The sequence below is a fragment of the Setaria italica genome, chromosome V, assembly GCF_000263155.2.
Source record: "Setaria italica strain Yugu1 chromosome V, Setaria_italica_v2.0, whole genome shotgun sequence".
In the NCBI taxonomy this organism is placed as follows: domain Eukaryota; kingdom Viridiplantae; phylum Streptophyta; class Magnoliopsida; order Poales; family Poaceae; genus Setaria; species Setaria italica.
The window spans coordinates 34893781-34913564 of record NC_028454.1 but is presented as its reverse complement, the minus strand read 5'-3'; the positions used below and the strand labels follow the sequence as shown (position 1 = coordinate 34913564).

The window sequence follows — 19784 nt, the reverse complement described above, 5'->3', positions numbered from 1 at the left end:
CCGTATCGCTTTTCCCGGCGCGTCCCCTCCGCCGCAGAAAATTTTCCGCGCGGGCCACGCCGATCGCCCGAGAGCCCAGGCGTATTTTTTTGCGGCGCCCGTTGTCCCGTTGCTGCTGGCGCGGCAGCGCACGGGTAGGGGTCGCCCGGTGGTGTGCGGCGGAAGCCGGCGTGCTTGGCGACCGCGACGCGAGGGGATCTGCGAGGCCAGGCCAAAGCCAGACCCGGACTCTAGCCTGGGCGCAAGCGCAAGTGCGCAACACGCCAACACGTGGGGTTGCGACGGGCGCGCTCGCGCACGGGAAATCGCGGGGGCTGACCGTGCCACTGACGGATTGGGTGCCGTTGGGTTGGGGGATGGTGCGTCAGTGTCGCTAGCGACGAGCAGGGGGGGTTTGGTGGACGGGTGCATCGGGGTGGGGCATGGATTTTTGTTGGGATCCGGATCACCTACCGCCAAAGAATCTCTGGGAACCCGTGGGGTTGGAGGAGTGGACGGATGTTCCTGTTCCACCAACCGCACTAGTGACCTACTGATCTGCTCGTCTTGAGAAAAGCCTTTGGTCTTTGGCTCTTTGCCGAATCTGATTGGCCGGATCTGCGAACGAAGCCGGTTTGGTTTGCCTATAGTTTAGTCATTTTAGTCCCTACAATGTCAAATAATTTCTAAAGTTTAGCCATTTAGTTCCCAAGGGATTGCTTATAGGACTAAAAGGTACATGAACAGAGTGTACTCCTCATTAAATGTCTCGTGCCTCCCGCCAACCCCCTCCCGCCTGACCCGCTACCGTCGTCCCTGCGGCCCCTCCCTACGCCTCCGCCACCGTCCTCCCTCCTGCTCGACCCTTGCCGCCCTCCCGCCCATCACCCCCGTCACCGGCCTCCCTCCCGCCCAGCCCCCGCCTGTCGCCGCCGGCATCCCTGCCACCGGCCTCCCTCCGATTTGATGCCGGCAACCTTGATTCATCGCTGGGTTCAGAAGGTTCGGGAGGGGTGGGGATCCAAGAGGTGGCGGAGCTCCTAGCTTGGGTGCCACAGCGTGGAGCTCGCAGAGCCGCGACTCGGCGAGGTGGGAGCGGCGGTGGGGGAGCCTGCTCGCGGCGGGGGTGGTGGAGGATCCCAAGCACGGGTGTCGGCGGGGAAGGGCATGGGCGGGCACTGGCAGGGAGGTGGCGGTCCAGGTGTTGGCACGTGCGTCGGGAGGAAAAAGGGTACCAGGGCAAGGGTAGAAGGATCTTTGTTCAACAGCTTTAATGACCTTAATCACTAGAACCAAACAGAGAGGGACTAAACTTTAGTCCTGACTAAAGGGGAGTTTAGTCCCTAAAAATAAGCAAGAGCAAACCAAACAGGCCTAATCAGCTGCACAAAGTCTTATCTTTGTAACGAATGTGGCCACCCATACTCATATTTTCTGCTTTCCATTGTTGAATGTATATGCGGCCAGTGTTTACAGTTTGTGCTTTCCAATTGAATATGTCATCAATCGAGTTAACAATACTACTAATATGATAATAAACCATTAAATGTTCCCTAAGTCTTTTACGAGGCAAGCTGTTTACACCTCAAAGTGAAAAATAGCTAATATGATAATAAACCATTAAATGTTCCCTAAGTCTTTTACGAGGCAAGCTGTTTACACCTCAAAGTGAAAAATAGCAAAAAAAAATGCATGAAGATCCATGTAATCTCCTGTATTCAATATATCAAAGTTGATTTTGTAATTCTATCATTTTCTACCGGATCTTGGCATACAAAATCATATCATTATTGTTAAGTTTACGTGTATCATCGATTTTTTTGACCGAAGTCAACAGGGGAAGTCCCTACCTATTTTTTTATTTCAAACCCGTTTAATTCGCTCCCACAAAAAGTCGAATCTGAACCTACTGGGCGCTACTCAGAAAACAAAAATTAGATCAACCTAGGAAGAGCTAAGCGATTTTTTATTAAAAAGAAGAATCGGCACCCAAATTCGAGCAAGATGGGACTCTAATCTGGGTTGTTAGAGTGCACGACCACACCTCCCAACCTAACCAGTTAAGCTAGACTCACTTCTTACTGGGTGCTACTCAGGTGCTCTAACCATTAGGCTAGAGGCCTTTCACATCATCGATTTATATTAGTATATTAAAATGCTCTCTTATGTACTAGAATGAAATTAGGTATAAGTCTAGCATACCAATCATTGGCTACATAATATATGTTGAGACGTCATGTCAAGTCGAATGCATAAAGACCGAAGTAGAAAGAACAAGCGGGCACACTCAAACGACACCTAATAAGGGTTCCGTTCCTGTCACATCGAATATTTAGATACTAATTAGAAGTATTAAACATAGACTAATTACAAAACTAATTACTGGATGCTAATTCGCGAGACGAATTTATTAAGTCTAATTAGTCCATGATTTGACAATGTGATGCTACAATAAATATATCCTAATTATGAATTAATTAGGCTTAATAGATTCGTCTCACGAATTAGCCTCCATCTGTGTAATTAATTTTATAATTAGCTTATGTTTAGTCCTCCTAATTAGCATCCGAAGATTTAATGTGACAAAAACTAAATTTTAGCTCAAGAAACTAAATTTGATGTTCTCTACAAATCCAACATAGTAGACGTGTGGTTGAAAAATTACCAGATGCTGCATCCAGCCACATTTTTTCTGAAGACGTGTACCCAGGTCGTGATGTGTGGACGAATCACGCTCCTTTGTTTATGGAAGAAGCCAACAAACGATTGGTCAGTGCCTCAGTGGAGTATGCAGTGGACCAGTAGTGTCACTAAAGCTCGTGTGTCTGGATCAAACAAACAACTTTGGATAGTGGCGTACCCCCAGTTGTACCACGAAGTGAGCGACCATCACAAAAATTAAATAAAGTGCTATGAAGAAAAGGAAAGCTCGTAGCCTCGCACTAACCAAGTGGAGTGATATCATTATCAATAAAGACGAAAGAAAAAAAAATATAAAAGACTGTACGTGATCTGTGATCTTGGAAATCAAGAGAAAAAATAATTGAAAAGAACATGTATCGTAATCAAACTTCGTGGGAAGATTTTTCGTTGAGAGCTGCAAAGACTTTTCCCCTCTCAGCTCAGTCGTGAACTTATGAAATATGTTCGGAATATGTTAGCATGGTTTACAAAAACCAGTATCTTTTATACCATCAAAATCTTACAAAACAAAATGCATGGTTCTTAGACTTTACAATTCTAACATAGATGAAAACAAAATGTGGTTAACATACTTGTGTAGTAAAGCCGCGCGCCTCAGTGGTTCTCTTTTAAATTCAGATGCAGCGGTTAGTTAGGACTTAAGAGCATAAAAGTGCATATTGTAGTTCTAGGATTGACGACAGCAAGATAAAATAGGAAAGATTCTTGTAACAAAATAGTATATTCCACAGCGATAGAATCCCATATCACATCACATCAAGCAAAAAAAAATAGCTACTAACTCTGACTTTGAAGGAGTTGAATATTACTCCCTCCGTTCCAAATTGTAGGTCGTTTTAGATTTTTTAGGTTCATAGATGTTTGTATGCATCTAAATATAGTGTATATCTAAATGCATACTTTGTATGCACCTAAATATAGCGTATATCTCATCTATGAATCTAGAAAAATCAAAACGACCTACAGTTTGAAACGAAGGGAGCACCAAACAGCGTCCATCCGCTCCCTTCTGAGTTCCGACTTTAGTATTAACAACTTTCATCATGATTTTGACGTGGTTACGTACATCTATATATAGCACTCCACGGTTCATTGGTGCATTCAACCCAGCAACTAATCCATAAGCTTGGTCAGACCGCTAGACATAGCCACATAGGCCAAAATTTAATTTTGGCCATACCTAGCAAGGCAACAAGCAGTGTGGATTCAATTCGTACCCGTACCAGGTCGCTACAGCGAACGCCTTGCCCGTGTAAGTGTAACATTGCCGACTCTTTTCAACAGCTTGGTGATGCATAGATAATTTTCGTGTACTCTCCTCGCTACAGTCACAAACTTACGTATCATGCCGTCAAGGTGGTGTTCAGGCTAAAAACTGTTACCAAAAATGCCCCTTTGCACGGCGGCTCCACCGGATGCCGGCAGGTACGTGCACGTTTTTCAGTTTGACACTGGAACGCGATTGGCGCGCCGTGATGCTGTATAACTGTATTGTTGTTGGTGTTTTTTTTTAATGCATATTGTTGTTGGTGTTGAGGAGCATTCTTTCTTCTCTGTAGTCCCGGCCTACTAGTGCGCCTTGGCCCCCTCTGAGGGAAAAAAAAAAAAGCCGAAGGTAGGCTGGCATCCCACTGGGCCGGATGCATGCGCTGAGAAACGTTTTGTCTGTGTTGTTAGAGTTTGCACGGCCTGGCCCGCGTACGCTGCTTCGAAGAAGTGGAAATCGAGGACGTGCTCGGCAGGCACTACGGGCTGCGGCCTCCACACGCTGGGTCAGGAAAGCAACCCAGTGCTGCCGCAGGCCAAGCGCACGGCTGAGGTCTGAGGCTGTGATGCTGCTCCGCTCATGCCAAGTTGCCAACCACCAAGATTCCACGTTCTACCCAATCATCTGATGAAACCAAATCGGCGCAGAAGCATCGAATGGAATCGCTTGCGACGGTGCCGAAAGTTCAATTCTGGTCTTCCTTGATCAACGATGTCTTGAGGGTACGTAACTTTCTGGTTTGTCGACCTGCTCAATCTGCCTCGGTTTCTTGCTGGGTGCTATGCTGCATTTGTAAACGTATACAGTTCCAAGGAAACGAAAGGCAAGTGGCCCCGACAGTGCCATGTCAACGTAGCAGACTTCATCAGCTAATGGGAGGTCTAAAATCTTAAATTCGACAGTAGCAGTACACCACCTGTTTGGTGCAAACTGCCTTTCAGGTTGTTCGTCGCTACTCTGATTTTACAATGTTCCTTTTTTTTCCCCTCGCGTCATCCTTGTCGAGTTCGAGGGCAACGATGCTACTGCTACGCTACTACACCAACACCACAGGCGACTGATGAGTCAGGAGCTTGACGCAGGGGTGGACCTTGTGGTGTCCTCGGACACGCAGGGAGACGACTCGTACGAGTGCCCCGCCTGCGACGGGGACGCCGAGTACTTGTTGCTCCGCTTGCTCCCCCTGTCCCTGATGTCCTCGATCATCTTGGCCACCACCGCCATCCTCGGCCGCTCCCTGGGCTCCTCCGCGACGCAGAGCAGCGCCACCTGCAGGAGCGCCACCATCTCGTCCTCGGCGCCCTTGCCCCGCAGCAGCTCCACGTCGAACACCTCCGACGTCCACTCCTCCCGCACCACCGCCCGAGCCCACCGCGGCAGGTCCTGGGCGCCGCCGCCGTCCTCGGGCGACGGCTGCCGCCGCCCCGTCAGGATCTCCAGCAGGATGACGCCGAAGCCGTGCACGTCCTGCTTCTGCTGGAGCTCCCCCGCCGGCGCCGGAGCCAGCAGCTGGAGGAGCGCGAAGTCGGAGACGCGGGCGTTGCCGCTGCCGTCGACGAGGATGTTCGAGGAGGTGAGGTGCCGATGGGAGAGGTTGCCGCCGGACACGCCGTGGAGGTAGGCCAGCCCGTGCGCCGCGTCCTGCGCCAGCTTCAGCCGGGTCTGCCAGTCCAGAGGAACTCTTGCGGGTCCTCGGTTCTCTGTACAAAAAGAGACCAAATTTTGTGCACAGGTGACACGCCCGAATTTCATTTACAAATAATGTGACTCAAAATTTAGCTGCTCACCGTGCAGGAGGCTGTGGAGGCTGCCGTTGGGGATGTAATCGAAGACGAGGAGCAGCTCCTCGGCGGACGCGTAGAACGCGCGCAGGCCGACGATGTTGGCGTGCCGCCACGTGCCCATCTCCCTCGCCAGCTCCCTCCGCCGCCTCTCGTCCTCGCGGGACGCGCCCTCCCTCCTCCTCATCCTCTTCACCACCACCACCTCGCCCTGGGCCTCGTCGACGCCGTCGTCGCTCGCGTCGTTGCTTCCTCTCATGACCACGCGGTACGTCGTCGCCGTGGCGCCTTTCCCGAGCATCTCAGCGGCGCCCTGCATGAGCGTGGCCACGTCGAACTCCACGCAGCACCCGTCGAAGCGCACCGTCTCCTCCCGTGCCACCACCGAGTTGGCGGACGCCGAGACGGCGCGTCGCGGCCTTCTCGTAGTCGGTTTCCTGTTCTTCAGCAGAAGCACGGCGCACAGTGCCGCCGCGACCAGCGACGCGACCGCCGCGCCCACCGCTGACATGATCATCACGACCATCCACCGGTCATGGCTCTTCCCCCTCGCCGCCCTCGATCCATCGTCCGACGCCTCGCCGCTGCCGTTGCTGTACACGATCTGCTGTGGTCCACTGCATCGTTGCGCCAGCGGCGCGCCACAGAGGCCGGGATTGCCCGCGAACGACGACGAAGGGAAGGCAGCGGCGAGGCGGCCGGGGATCCGCCCCTCGAGGTGGTTGCCGGAGACGTTGAGCTCGGCGAGCATGGCCATTTCTTCCAGCGAGACTGGCACGGGGCCGACGAACGAATTGTGCGCGAGGTTCAGCGTCAGGAGAGCACGGAGGCGGCCGCCGATCTCCGGCGGGATCGTTCCCGCGAGCCGGTTGCCCGAGAGATCGAGGCGGCGCAGGTGGCGAAGACGCAGGACGGAGTCGGGGAACCGACCCGAGAAGCCGTTACCGGAGAGGTAGAGGAGCTTGAGGTGCGGCGCCAGGCGGGAGAAGTCGACGCCGTGGAGCGCGCCCGTGAAGGTGTTGTTCTTGAGGCTGAGGGACGAGAGCACGGGGAGGTCCGCGAGCAGCTCCAGCGCCGCGGCGTGCCCGCCGAGCTGCAGGCCCTCGAGGACGACGCGGCGAACGCGGAGCGTGGAGGAGGATGGCGACGGCATCGGCGACGGCCGCTGGCACGTGACGCCGCGCCACTTGCCGGCGCAGGGGTCGGAGGACTCCGCCCAGGAGGCGAGCGCCGCGGCGCGGTCCGAGCACACCGACTTGAACGCGAGCAGCGCGGCGGCGTCGGGGCTCGGGGCAGGGGTGGAGCCGGAGTCGCAGCCCGCGGCGAGCGCCAACATCAAGAGGAGCACGCGCGACGCCGCCATTGCAAATTTGTTGCAATGCTTGAGCCGGAGAGCAAGAGGGCAGTGCAAGAATCGCGGGCGCGTGGAGCGGGGGAGCGGCTCGGCCTCGGCGGACGGCGCGTAGGCGTATGTAGCAGTAAGGGCAGCAGCGGGAGGGGGAGTTGATGGTGCACCGGCCAGGTGCGTGAGGGATTAATGGGCGTGCGCGGGAGGAGCGCGCGGGGCGTGGCGCCTCCGCGGGAACGCGTGCGGCCGGCGTGAGCCCATTTGCACACCGTCGGAGGACCCCAAACCCAAGGGAAATTCTGGCAGCGCCGGGCTGGTGCACTCTGCATTTGCATGAACTGTCATGGTGATTTGCGTTCAGGATTCACCACTTGTCGCTGAGTTGCTCACTGATGCATATTTCAGGTTCCTGCATATCTGAGCCTGAGCATCAGTCAGTCACTCAGTCTGGCCGAAAACAACAGAATAAAGCCGTAGCGCTGCGTCTCTGACCTGTGGATTCAATGGAAAAGGAAAACGGGTGTTTGTTCTCATGCGGCCTTTTTCCTCCGGCCGTGTCTCCATTTCCATCCCTCTCGGCCTCCGGTGAACTGCTGGGTGCTGGTTGTGTCGTTCCACACTGGCTGCACTGCCCTTTGGCTGGCTCCCTGGGCCTGCCTCATCTGTGACTCACCGCAACAGCCATCAAATGCCAATACTGCATAGTGCACACAGAATTGCAGACGCTGTGTTCTGTTTTAGAGAGATCCATACAGATACAGCGTAGGATCGCAATTGCAAATAGAATGCTAATTGGAATCTACAGGAGTCAAAACGTCCGCATTACTTATTAGGACATTGTGCTCAGGTCTCGTTAGGTGACTAGGTGATTTTCTACTCTTCGCCAAACTCTGATGCAATGGCATGATACTCGTCTGTCTCCATAAAAAATCAATTTATGCTGAAGGTTGTGTGATGCAGACTCCAAATTCCTGACCTCACACCAATAGGTAAGACAAGTAACTGAAGTAGACTCCCTAAGCCTAAAAAACCGTCGACGAGGTTTGCACAGCAAAGAAATATAAGTGAAATAGAGAGGGAAAACGGTAAAAATACGAACTTCAGGCATTTTCTGTAAAGAGTAGGTTCATTGTCACTCTCTTGCCAGTATTATCATTTCAAGATGCTTCATCCCAGACACGATTCACAAATAAATCGTGGACCCAGCGAATTCATCGGTAGAGAGCACAACAAAAAAGAAAGTTATTTCCACATTTAGCATCAACGAAGTGTAGTACAAGCACAAAAAAGAAGAGAATATCTAACAAATAACTGAAATGCCTGATGCTATCTATCAATCGGTAATTTCTTGGAATGACCTAGCTAGTGGTACAACAACACTATCACAGTTCACAGAACCGCAGCTTCAATTATTTTGTGCGTTCCCAAAGAATATTCTTCGAGTAAATTCATCATCAGAACATGTCTCTGAGCGAAACCAACTAAGCTCTGGCAAATTCGAGATTGGTCCCACAGCAGCCAGAGCAATATCCTGGAAATTGCCGAAACAGTCATTTCATTTCACGAAGCCTCAGATAGCTCAAATACTTAAAAAAAATACTGTATTACTCTATAGTAGCATGGCCACTAACTTTGGAGATTTACCTTATCAATTATGTGCTCCTTGGCGGTTTCCATTATTGTAGCACAGTCAACAGCATCTATGCGTGCAAAAAGTTCTAGGAATGGCATTACTCGCCCATAAGTTAGCATCTGCATGAGCAGTTGACGACAATGCTTATTAATCAGGACCCAGAGAAATAGCTTCTATGGTGATTGCTTAATATAGAATACCTGGCGACCATTATTCTCAGAAACTGCTGTGGATCCATCAACATGAAGTAATAGAGATGATTTCAGCTGTCATAAGACATAATGTTAGTTCTCAAATATTTATCAGGTTCCACTAATGAAAACCAGCTCTACCAAGTTGCAGGTTGATGTATGCATGAGGTAAAAAATGGTTTACACTTCACTAAAATTTAGGGGAGCATATATGTGAACATGTCACGAGGATACACCATACTTAATGCAACAATTAACCCAATATCATAGGGATCATTATGCAAAAACTGCCAGTGTAATTTAATGGAAGGGAACGTTCTCTTTTTGAACATGTAGCATTTTTTCCTAGAAGAGAACATACCCACTGTCATGATTCACGAAGACCACATAGGTCAGTAACACATCAAAAAAGGAGAACATGTGCTTACTAGATCTTGTATAACTGGATCACCATACATGAGGAACCATGACGTCCCCATATCAGATACGGGAATATGGTATCAGGGAGTATTGGTTATCTAGACAGTACTCAGCAATGCAGCAGGATATGGCAGGCCCAGCAAGCAGAACACACAGCCACACAGGTTATCGCTCCCATCCTCACCCCTCACCTGTGACGCTGCACTGTGCTGCCACCTGCTGGCACTACCTAGCAGGTGCGCTGCCATCTGGAGCCCATGCCACCACCAGGAACTTGCACCGCTGCTGGGTGACAGCAAAACCTGAAACTGCCTTGAGCCCATGCAGGCTCCTAATAGCCCACATTTAGAGGAGCTCACACAGCATCCCTGGCCCCTGGAGACTGGTGGTGATTGCTGAACACATGATTGGGGGCTGATTTTAATGTGATTGGGGGCTTATTTTTTACACAATTTAGGTCCGATCAACTGAATTTTGATGCAATCTAGGGATGAATACCTTCCTCTAGTAGAGTTCAGATGAGACAAATGAAAAGGGCATATTGAATAGTTTTTGTTCAGATATTTACACTCGTGATTTAATCTATAGTTATTCGTATATCTCTGAAATATAAATGTATATACTTATTGGTATTTAGTTTCACCATACCAGTGTATCATTAGGAGCCCATGCAGGCTCCTAATAGCCCACATTCTGAAAATCACCTCTTTTCTCTACTAGCTATTGACCAAAGTGCCACCCATGCACTTTTGCCTTCAACAAACATCAATTACTAAAGCAAGATATTAACAGCTAAAATGTACACAATGTAGGAAGCTGAGGACAGAACCATCTACCTGATTACGGGCACGAGCAACCTCCTCTTCTGACACATGGAATGCAAGTCTTCTAAGCTCCGCCATTATTAACCGTGACAAGTCATGCAGGGTATCAGGCTGTAATACAATTTTGCAAATTGTAAGAGAACATTGTAACAAGCAATATTTCCATCCAATCCATATTATTTGTTCAGTTGTTGTATAGCTGAATGATCACTACTAACTTCGAAGCAACTCTGTGTAGTGCAAATACAAGTGATTGTCTATGAGTAGTTTATAGATCCATCTGATGTAAGATAAAAGGAGAAGATAGGAGATTGTATGCTTGAATCAGAACAAACCAAGACGGCTGAATAATTAACATTACCGGAGCAATAGCATAAACGCCAAATATTCCTATGTCCCGATAATTAGTGTTGAACGCCATCAGGCTCTCAGCTAAGTTACCGTTGCTGATACCACGAGCTAAAGAAGACCTTGCAGTTTCAATAAGTAACATCAGATTGAAGCAACAAATTTGGAACTCATACACTAAAGAAAGCAAATTGCTGACAATCAAAATGTACACTATCAAAGGAGATTTCATACCCTGAGCAGTTCCCAACCCCAACACTCCTGTTCCAGGATCCCAATATGCTTTGGATCACCATAAGGGGAATGGATTTAGGGTCAGTCCATGAACTACCCTTGAAAGCAATTGCAACATGTGCTAGAGGCATCTCCTCATTTTCCACACGAACCTACAAAAGCTAAAAATCAGTTGAGTGAAAAAACTAAATCAAAGATCATTTGAAATGGCCTAGCAAATTGTTAAAATACGATTCTGTGTGAAGTGAACTGAAGCCAGACCTCTGACCCGGTAAAAATAGCTGGGATTGCTTCGACAAGCTGATCAGCAGTAGTAGGATCAGTGGAGAATTCTGTAAATAAATCTTTCACTCGATCAACAACCTCATCATGACTGACACTTCCTGCGGCAGATACAACCTAAACCAGCCAGCAGAATAAAAAATTTACAAGTTAATTAATTTTCTCAAGATAACCAATTTCTACAAACTTTCAGATTTGTGAGATAGAAATACCATTCTAGGACAGGTATAATGAGTTGAGATATACTGCTCCAAATCTTTCTTTGAGATTGATCTAATGTTTTCTTCTGGACCTAATATTGTGTCCCCTAATGGATGGCCTTGGAATGCTGCTGCATGCAAGTGATCAAATATCACCTCTTCCATCATACCTTGTACCTGTTTATCCATAAACAAGCATCAGGCATCCACATTTGGCAATAAATGTTCTACCTTTGTAGCAAGAGCAATCAACCACAACAAGCATCCTTCACCATTATAATCATGGAAAGGCTGATGCTACAAGGGAAACCAGCAATGAGACATATTTAAAAATTTTGGTTTTCATACATACTGCCATAACACAAATATTATCTGGATATCGCCCAGAACAGCACCTATACCATTAGTGCTAAAGCTCATCATTGCGTTACACCACTAAAAGTGTTCTACCTTACAGGCAAAACTAACAGTCAGAACATTATAGATCTACACAGCCCACAGGCGGCACCTTCCACATGTATAGTATAAATCCATGTTCAGAGTAAGGGAACCTAAAGCCATCAGATGCAGCTTGAAGTGGTACAGCAGATACCAATTGCAAGGCCAAATTAGTATCGATCAGTACCCAAATTTTATACAGCACCATCCCTGCCCAATGTGCAGTAAAAGAATGTGGCCTCCACTTTTAGTTCAAAAACCAATCAAGCATCTCAAGTTTTCACCTTTACTCTTACGACAATGGTCAAATGTCCAATTAGCAATTGGGACGAGAATATCGCTAAGCATCACTAGAGCTTGCCCCTTTTGGTAAAGGGAGGAATCGAGGTGTAGGGCAAGAAAGGCACAGCACAGCAAATAGGTGGAACAAGCTCACCTCCTCCATCTCACGGAGGATGACGCCGCGCTCGCGCTGGATGGCCTTCTCCGGGAAGCGCGGGTGCTGCAGGATATCGCTGAGGACGTCGAGCGCGACCGGCACGTGGCGCGCCTGCACGTCGGCGAAGAAGGTGGTCTGTTCGCGGGAGGTGTACGCGTTGAGGCGAGCACCCATGTCCTCGATCTCCACCTCGAGCGCCTGCGCGTTGGGCCGGCGACCAGTGCCCTTGAAGGCCATGTGCTCGAGGAAGTGCGCGGTGCCGTTGGTCCCCGGGAGCTCGAAGCGGCTCCCCGCGTCGACCCAGACGCCGACGGAGGCCATCCGGGTGGCGGCTGGGAACGCCTGCGTGACGACGCGGAGGCCCGAGGGGAGCGTGGATACGCGCACGTCCGGGAAGCGGAGGTAGGGGGAGTGGTCGGGGGTGCGGGGCACCGGCGATGAGTGGCGGAGGAAGCGGCTGGTGGAGGGGGACGGGGAGGCGGCGGCGGCGGGGCCGGAGTGGAGGAGGCGGTGGAGGTAGGGGATGAGCCGGCGCCTCGAGCGGGCGGCGGAGGCGAGCGCGGACATGTTGTGTTCGACGGAATTCGCCGCGTCGCCGCGCCGCCGGACGGGAGGAGGGAGAGGAAGAGGGGTCTCGGTTTTTTCCCTCTCCCGTTTATTCTTGCGGCGGGGGAAGGGCTACGCTGACTGCCTGACTTCTCTTGCTGAGAAATATCGGAGGTTTCCATTCCGAGTCGGGTACGAGTGCAACAGGGCAACGGGGAACCTGGAATAGAGTTTAGCTGCGATTTTGACCAATCTTATCAACTTCTCGGTACTCCCCCCTAAAATTGTAGATTATTTTAATTTTTTATCTATAGATTTTACTATACACTTAGATACAATATATATCTAAATGTATAATAATATCTATTAATTTAAAAAATAAAAAGACTCATAATTTAGAACAGAGAAAGTAGAACTTAAAATTTTTTAAAGTTTCATTCAATTTCGAACAAATCCTTGTAATACAAATTCATTGCTCTAGGGCTCTAGCATTGTAGCATTGCTTACTTTTCTATCAAGAGAAGTTAGTCTTTTATCCTAAGGATAAAGCCAAAGCAGAGGACCCAATTACCAGAAGAAGGAACAAAGAAAAAAACGTTTTGAGGGGAAAAAGATTGGTAGAACGAACAAGACACGATGTTAGCCTTTTGTAGAAGCTACGTTCGTGTCTTATTTTTTTTGGAAAGGTACGTTCCAGTGTCTCGTTTTAGTGAGTAGATATTGCATCGCTGATCCTCTTAGTAAATAATAGATTATTGTCTCGTATATTTATTATATTACTAGTACGAGACGAGATATTTTTTCAATTCCCAAATTATTTTTTATAAGTATTTAAACATTTTTACTGTCCAACTTGGATGTTTCTTTTTACTTGTGGATCGAAATTTGACCTAGTCCTATAGAGGAGAAGAAATCAAAAGGAAGAAATATAATAGGCCCACTTAGAGAAGTGCGTGTAATTGCCGCGCCGGCCCGCAGCATTCAAAATCAGTCCGTGGTTGTCCCGCAGCTTAGCCCATGCCTGCCTGGAGCTCTCTCCTCCAGGATGGATCCATTTATCTTTGGGCTCGCACCGGAACACGGATTACTGGGCTTCTTGTAGGCCCACATCCTAACGGTGGTGTCTCCAGCTCTCTTCTCTGTGCCGTGCGTGGAACCTGGACTGGAACGGATGAGTCCCGTCCTTCGGCAAATCGGCACTGCTTCCATATCAAACACGAGCACACGTCTTCCAGTCTTTGTCATGTTGCTCACAGGCTCGCAGATGACAGCTCCTGAACAATGATGCAGTATTTACTTTGGTTTTCCACGTGTGCACCTTATAGGTAGCTGTATGTCAGATTGACAGCTGCTGTTCTAAAGTATCTGTTCCACAATAATCATCTTGCCACAGGCGGTGGCCGATCTGCGAATTAACCAAATTTTCGATTAGACACTGATATTTTTAGTGCGACACTATGTTCAGGTCTCACTGTTTTCTGCAAGATAGCAACTGTACGATTATTGTGCTTGTGTGGATCCTACTATCGGACTCCCAATTTCAATGATTTCTTCCTGTCGTGCGGCAGTCATTTTCGAAGGCACATCACCTACCCGGGCTACCCGGGCAGTGGGTCTTTTCAGACTGACTCAAGCTTATCCGATTAGTTTTTGCACCATCTTTTTCTTTTTATATATATATGTCTCAACAAAAAATAAGAACTGGATGTATATTAGTTTCAATTCTTTGTTTGGTTCGTGGAGGGGACTAGGAGGGGAGTTTAAGGGGAATTCATACCCTCTACTTGGTGTGTGGGTTTTGTCATGAGAAAGTACTATATCTTAAATCATCTAAAACTTATAAAAGTATAATCCAATTGTCATCCATTCCCTTGAGAAGACCAAACAAATAAGAGGATTCTAAGATCTTATTTATAAACTCACTTTCCCTCACCCCAATTACTCCCAACCAAACGCCCACTGACACTATTAGATGATTGATCTGCAGAACGAATAGTAGTTAATTGTGTCTGTTTGCACAGAGGTTTCGTATTATAATAACTTGAAATGTAAACTCAAGACCGGAAAATAGATGAAATATATCCTTAAGTAAAACCTAGCTCTAAGAAAAGTATCCCAGAAAAAAAAAACTTTAGTTGTATTGTTCCGGTAATTAAAATCCTTCTGCTGACTGTTGTGAACTGTGACTCGCCAACCATCCCCTGTCGGAAGGACGGCAGAAAAACAAGATTCCGTCCGAGTCTCACTCATCTCATCACTCGCTCTCTTCCTCCATCCACCCATCTAATTGTCCAGTTGTCCAGACGCAGGCTGAATCTGAACAATCTTCAATGACGCTTAGCCAGACCAGGACCTCCACTGGAAATCCAGGTCATCCCGTCGCTGCCCGCTGGAAGTGTCCTATCCCCTGATACAGAAATGGTCACGAACATGCCATTCAGATCTAACAGGAAACCGAACATGAATTTTCTGTCCGTTGGGGCTTGGGGAGGATCTACTGGAAACAGGGGATGCAGAGATGCATGGAGCTGCCCAGCTCTCCCACAGTTTTACCAGACAAAGAAAAACGTGCACATTTTACTTGATGGGTCGTCTCGTCTAATCTTGTTCTGCAACTACACGTCATTGTATTCAGGACACATACCAAGAACTCAAGAAGAGTTAAAAGCAAACTGCTGCCCGGGCCGTCGGCGTTCCAAGTGCAGCAACCAGTCAGCTACCCCAAGTCCCCAACCCCATCCCATCTGTTCTTCGTGCCACACATCCAACTACCAGTAGTCCACGCATCTTCTGCTCCCCTCCTCTCAGGCTCTCACTGACCAGTGACCACTCCCACACTCACACTACCTAATCCAGTAATCCTCTCCTCATCGCACCACGCGCGCGCCGCGCACACTGGCTGCACACATGGACGCGAGCCAGGGCGTCCTCCTGTCCAGCGCCCTGGTCGGCGCGGCAAAGGGCTCGGCGTCGTGGCCGGAGCTGCTCGGTTCCAAGCACTGGGACGGCCTCCTCGACCCGCTGGACCTCACGCTCCGGCGCCTCATCCTGCTCTGTGGCGACCTCTGCCAGGTGACCTACGACTCCTTCAACTCCGACTCCCACTCCAAGTACTGCGGCAGCTGCCGCTACTCCCGGTCCACGCTCTTCGCCCGCACGCTGTTCCCGGCCGCCGCCGACGTGACCCCCGCGGCCTACCTCTACGGGACCTCCCAGGCGTCGTTCCCGGGCGGCGTCATGGTGTTCTCGCTCTCCCGCGAGGCCTGGAGCAAGGAGTCCAACTGGATCGGCTACGTCTCCGTGTCCACCGACGCCGCCGCCGCCGCCACGGGCCAGCGCGTCATCTACGTCGCGTTGCGCGGCACCATCCGGACCCTCGAGTGGGTGGACGTCCTCAAACCCGACCTCGTCTTCCCCGATGCCATCCTGCCGGAGGGCCACCCGGGCGCCCACGCGCGCGTCATGAAGGGGTGGTACCTCATCTACACCTCCAGCGACGAGCGGTCACCCTTCAACAAGCACAGCGCGCGGGACCAGCTGGTCGCCGCGGTGCGCGGGCTGGCGGCCAGGTACAAGGGCGAGAGCCTCAGCGTCGTGTGCACGGGCCACAGCCTCGGCGCGTCGCTCGCCACGCTCGCCGCGTTCGACATCGCGGCGAACGGCGTGTGCGGCGCCGACGTCCCCGTCACGGCCATCGTGTTCGGGAGCCCCCAGATCGGGAACCCGGAGTTCAAGGAGCGGTTCGACGAGCTGCCCAACCTCCGCGCGCTGCACGTCAGGAACAAGCCCGACCTGATCCCGCTGTACCCGAGCGGCCTGCTGGGCTACGCCAACGTCGGCGACGTCCTGCCCGTGGACTCGAAGAAGTCGCCGTACCTGAAGGAGAACACTACCAACGTCGGGGATTACCACAACCTGCAGGCCATCCTGCACACGGTGGCGGGGTGGAACGGGAAGGACGGCGAGTTCAAGCTGCAGGTGCACCGCAGCGTGGCGCTGGTCAACAAGTCGTGCGCGTTCCTCAAGGACGACAACCTCGTGCCGGAGTCGTGGTGGGTGGAGCGGAACAAGGGGATGGTCATCGGGGAGACCGGGCTGTGGCAGCTCGAGCCGCCTGCCGAGGAGAACCTGCCAGTCCCGCCTGTCTTGAACGGGAAGGTCATCGATGACGACGACGTCGTTGCCGCTACTACCACGGCTAGTAAAGAGACCAAGATGCCGGTGGAGGGTGATAAGAAGAAGGCACCCGGAGCTAATCTTTTCACAGCATGCTTTAGAGGAGGTTAATAATTGGTTTGTTCATAATTGATATGGTTGAATGTTTGAACGATGTTTTGCTATTACTGTATGTATTGTCTTGTGAAATGTGTTTTCGAAGTGCACGGATGAATGATGCTGCTTGTGTAATGTGAATATGTGATAGTGCTTAAGCCTCTGAGAACTGAGATATATATAATGCTAGTGCTCTGTATTCTGTACTCGTTGAGCAGTTTGCGATGAAATAATGCCGATGACCTCAGCCATTTCCTGATGCAGTACCCTCGTATCGTCTCCACACAGTTTTTTTTTTAAAAAAAAAGACGGCAGAATTTCACGGACTAGCGGATTTCAGAATACTTCTCGTACTTCTATCCGGTTTTCTCTTGTGATTTTGAATCTCGGAAAAGATAGGCCCCTTGTAAACTCCATTTTTGAGGAGAGAGGGGCAGGTAATCTAACGTCTTCTCTTTCAGAGGAAGCGTCATGTGAGATGCGACTGATGATGAAGCGGTGGCGATTCACATCACAACTTCGGGGGCTAGCTATTGGAAGATAGATAAGCAACATAGCTTTAAAACTCGTTAGATCCATTTAGAAGTTTAAGTCAACATTTTAACAAACTAGATTTAACATTTTTTAACTGCTGAATCAACCTCTAAAATTGATAGATTCAACTTTTTTTAAAAATATAGATCAACATTTTGTAAGACACATGCAACATTCAACATTTTTAACTATCTACTTCAATATTTTGTCAAACTGAATTCAACATTATTTTGAAGAAAAATCAACATTTTTTCCTGCTTCTTTTTCAACCTCCAATCACGGGTGCGCACGAAGCGGCCGCCGACGCGCGAGGGCCGGGGGCGCGCCCGCACGGGGCGGTGCAACGGCACCAGCGGCCAGCTAACACGTCCACGGGCGGCGTGGCTGGCCTAGCACGAGGCGGAGGCCGAGCCTGCGGGTTCCAATGCTGCGGGGCAGATGGCGCGGGGTGCCGGAGCGCGCGGCAAGGCCAGCGGGGTGGCCGGCAAGCACGAGCGTGCGCGCGAGCGCAAGTGGCGGCGGCGGCTGGCAAGCACGTCAACGGAGCTAGGGTTGAGGGAGATGTGATGTATCCAATATGGAGATTGAAGGTACGAATCTTAAACAATGGAAGTTGGGTAGTAAAAAAACTTTTTGGAAGACGCATAGGTTTCCGCAGAGGAGGAAGAGGAATAAGAGTCCCGTGGGTCGTGGCCCATAGGAAAAACTATATATCGCATATGATTCTGCACCTGTAACCAGAAGAGCATCAGGCAGGTTGTGTGGACGGAATCAACTAGCCCAATAAAGATAACCAATCATGTGCAAGCGAGCCCTTTTGTCTATGAGCACCTGCGTGTGCATGCATGATTTGTTATGTTTTACGTTTTTACGGTACTGCTCTGGATGGAACTTACCTGAGCATATTGTCCATGCTAATGATGTAAATAATGTGAAATCTGAGCATACTTGTCCCATGGTAATGATGTTTTTATGTGAAATCTGAGTACACTTGTCTCATGCTAATGATGTTTTTATGTTAAATCTGAGCACACTTATCCATGCTAATGATATTTTATGTTAAATCTGAGAATACTTATCCATACTAATGATATTTTTTTTGTTAAATCTGAGTATACTTGTCCATGTTGTTACCTATCAGTTATGTTCATTCCTGTCCAACCACTTAGGATCTATTGCTTGTTTTATTTTTTAGATGGCTTTGGAAGATCAGAGATGCATGCTTGTTGTTCATGCCACTGCTATCATTGCTAGTATGTATGCATTCCTATTTAGTAGGCTTAGACTGCGGCAATGCTCATGCCCTCAAATAACTTATGCCCCAATGAATGCAATGGATGAGGAAAGGCAAAAGAACTTGGATAAAATTTATAACTGCAATGATGTTGAGTGTGTAAACATGCTTCGCATGAGGAGAGCCCCTTTTTTCCACCTATGCAATGTGCTTAGGGAAAGAAATTTACTTAGAGACAGCATACATAGCAGCATAGAACAACAACTTGCAATGTTTCTTCACGTTGTTGGGCATAACCAGCGGTTTAGAGTTATACACCAATCTTGGAGGAGGTCAGTTGAGACAGTGAGTAGATATTTCAAGGAAGTGTTATATGCTATTGGGGAACTTAGGCATGAACTTATTAAGGCTCCTTCAACTGAGACACCACTTAAGATTAGAAACAGCTTAAGATGGTATCCATATTTTACGGTAATTGCTAAGTCATTGTGGTAACACTAACTGTTGCATACTTGGGTGAATGTCATGTAACCAAATATTATTAGGTTCAATGTAGGATTGTGTTGGGGCAATAGATGGAACTCATATCTATGCTAGAGTGCCAACCAAGATGCAAGTAGCATTTAGGCGCAGGAAACACTATACAACTCAAAATGTGCTAGCTGCAGTGGACTTTGATTTGAAATTCACATATGTCTTGGCTGGTTAGGAGGGGTCAGCACATGACGCTACCATTCTTGCTGATGCACTTGAGCGGGATGATAGTTTAAGTGTCCCACAAGGTAATTAATTTAACATGGGTAGATAAATAAAGTCACAAACTGCATAACTATAGGACTAATGCACTTGTATACTTGTCCATTGCCAATGATGCTATGTTCTCCATTTTACCCTGTTGTTCCTGTTTGTATTTTCACTACTACCTATTCATGTGGTACCTTGTTGTTCATGTGGTAGTCCTATTCTGAGCATATGCCCATTACCAATGATGATATGTGGACTTCTTTCAATTGTTAATTGCTCATTTGTTTTCATTTTACCTACTGCCTACTTATCATTTTTATTATTAATTTCCTTATATTTTCTCCTCCTAGGAGGAGTGCCATGATCA

The 19784-nt window shown here is 49.0% G+C and overlaps 3 protein-coding genes and 3 long non-coding RNA genes across 8 annotated transcripts; 4 read left to right on the top strand and 2 right to left on the bottom strand.

The window, feature by feature from the left end:
• The first annotated feature begins 3791 nt into the window (after positions 1–3791).
• Positions 3792–5172, top strand: LOC105914491. 3 transcript variants are annotated; one of them, XR_001393216.2, is made up of 3 exons: positions 3792–3934; positions 4050–4890; positions 5032–5172. It is a non-coding gene; the product is annotated as an uncharacterized LOC105914491 (long non-coding RNA). The 3 variants fall into 3 exon arrangements; XR_002677698.1 differs by lacking the exon at positions 5032–5172 and having other exon boundaries at positions 4050–4107; positions 4242–4833; XR_002677699.1 differs by lacking the exon at positions 5032–5172 and having other exon boundaries at positions 4011–4107; positions 4242–4833.
• Positions 4790–7486, bottom strand: LOC101784204 (probable leucine-rich repeat receptor-like protein kinase At1g68400). Its single transcript, XM_004969666.2, has 2 exons — positions 5737–7486; positions 4790–5649 (listed from the first exon to the last, which is right to left on the bottom strand). The coding sequence occupies exons 1-2, from the start codon at positions 7091–7093 to the stop codon at positions 5015–5017; spliced, it is 1992 nt and encodes a 663-aa protein (XP_004969723.1). The 5' UTR covers positions 7094–7486; the 3' UTR covers positions 4790–5014.
• On the top strand, positions 5443–10344 carry LOC111257276. The gene is made up of 2 exons (XR_002677700.1): positions 5443–5681; positions 10135–10344. It is a non-coding gene; the product is annotated as an uncharacterized LOC111257276 (long non-coding RNA).
• On the top strand, positions 5866–7609 carry LOC111257277. Its single transcript, XR_002677701.1, has 2 exons — positions 5866–5998; positions 7484–7609. It is a non-coding gene; the product is annotated as an uncharacterized LOC111257277 (long non-coding RNA).
• On the bottom strand, positions 8299–12777 carry LOC101784602 (probable mitochondrial-processing peptidase subunit beta, mitochondrial). The gene is made up of 9 exons (XM_004969667.3): positions 12085–12777; positions 11223–11387; positions 10990–11127; positions 10729–10880; positions 10508–10616; positions 10159–10257; positions 8912–8977; positions 8723–8830; positions 8299–8609 (listed from the first exon to the last, which is right to left on the bottom strand). The coding sequence occupies exons 1-9, from the start codon at positions 12652–12654 to the stop codon at positions 8484–8486; spliced, it is 1533 nt and encodes a 510-aa protein (XP_004969724.1). The 5' UTR covers positions 12655–12777; the 3' UTR covers positions 8299–8483.
• Positions 12778–15326: 2549 nt separating this feature from the next.
• LOC101783392 (phospholipase A1-II 5) lies at positions 15327–17111 on the top strand. The gene has a single exon (XM_004969664.3). It carries the CDS (start codon positions 15541–15543, stop codon positions 16918–16920), a length of 1380 nt encoding a protein of 459 aa, XP_004969721.1. The 5' UTR covers positions 15327–15540; the 3' UTR covers positions 16921–17111.
• Positions 17112–19784: the final 2673 nt, after the last annotated feature.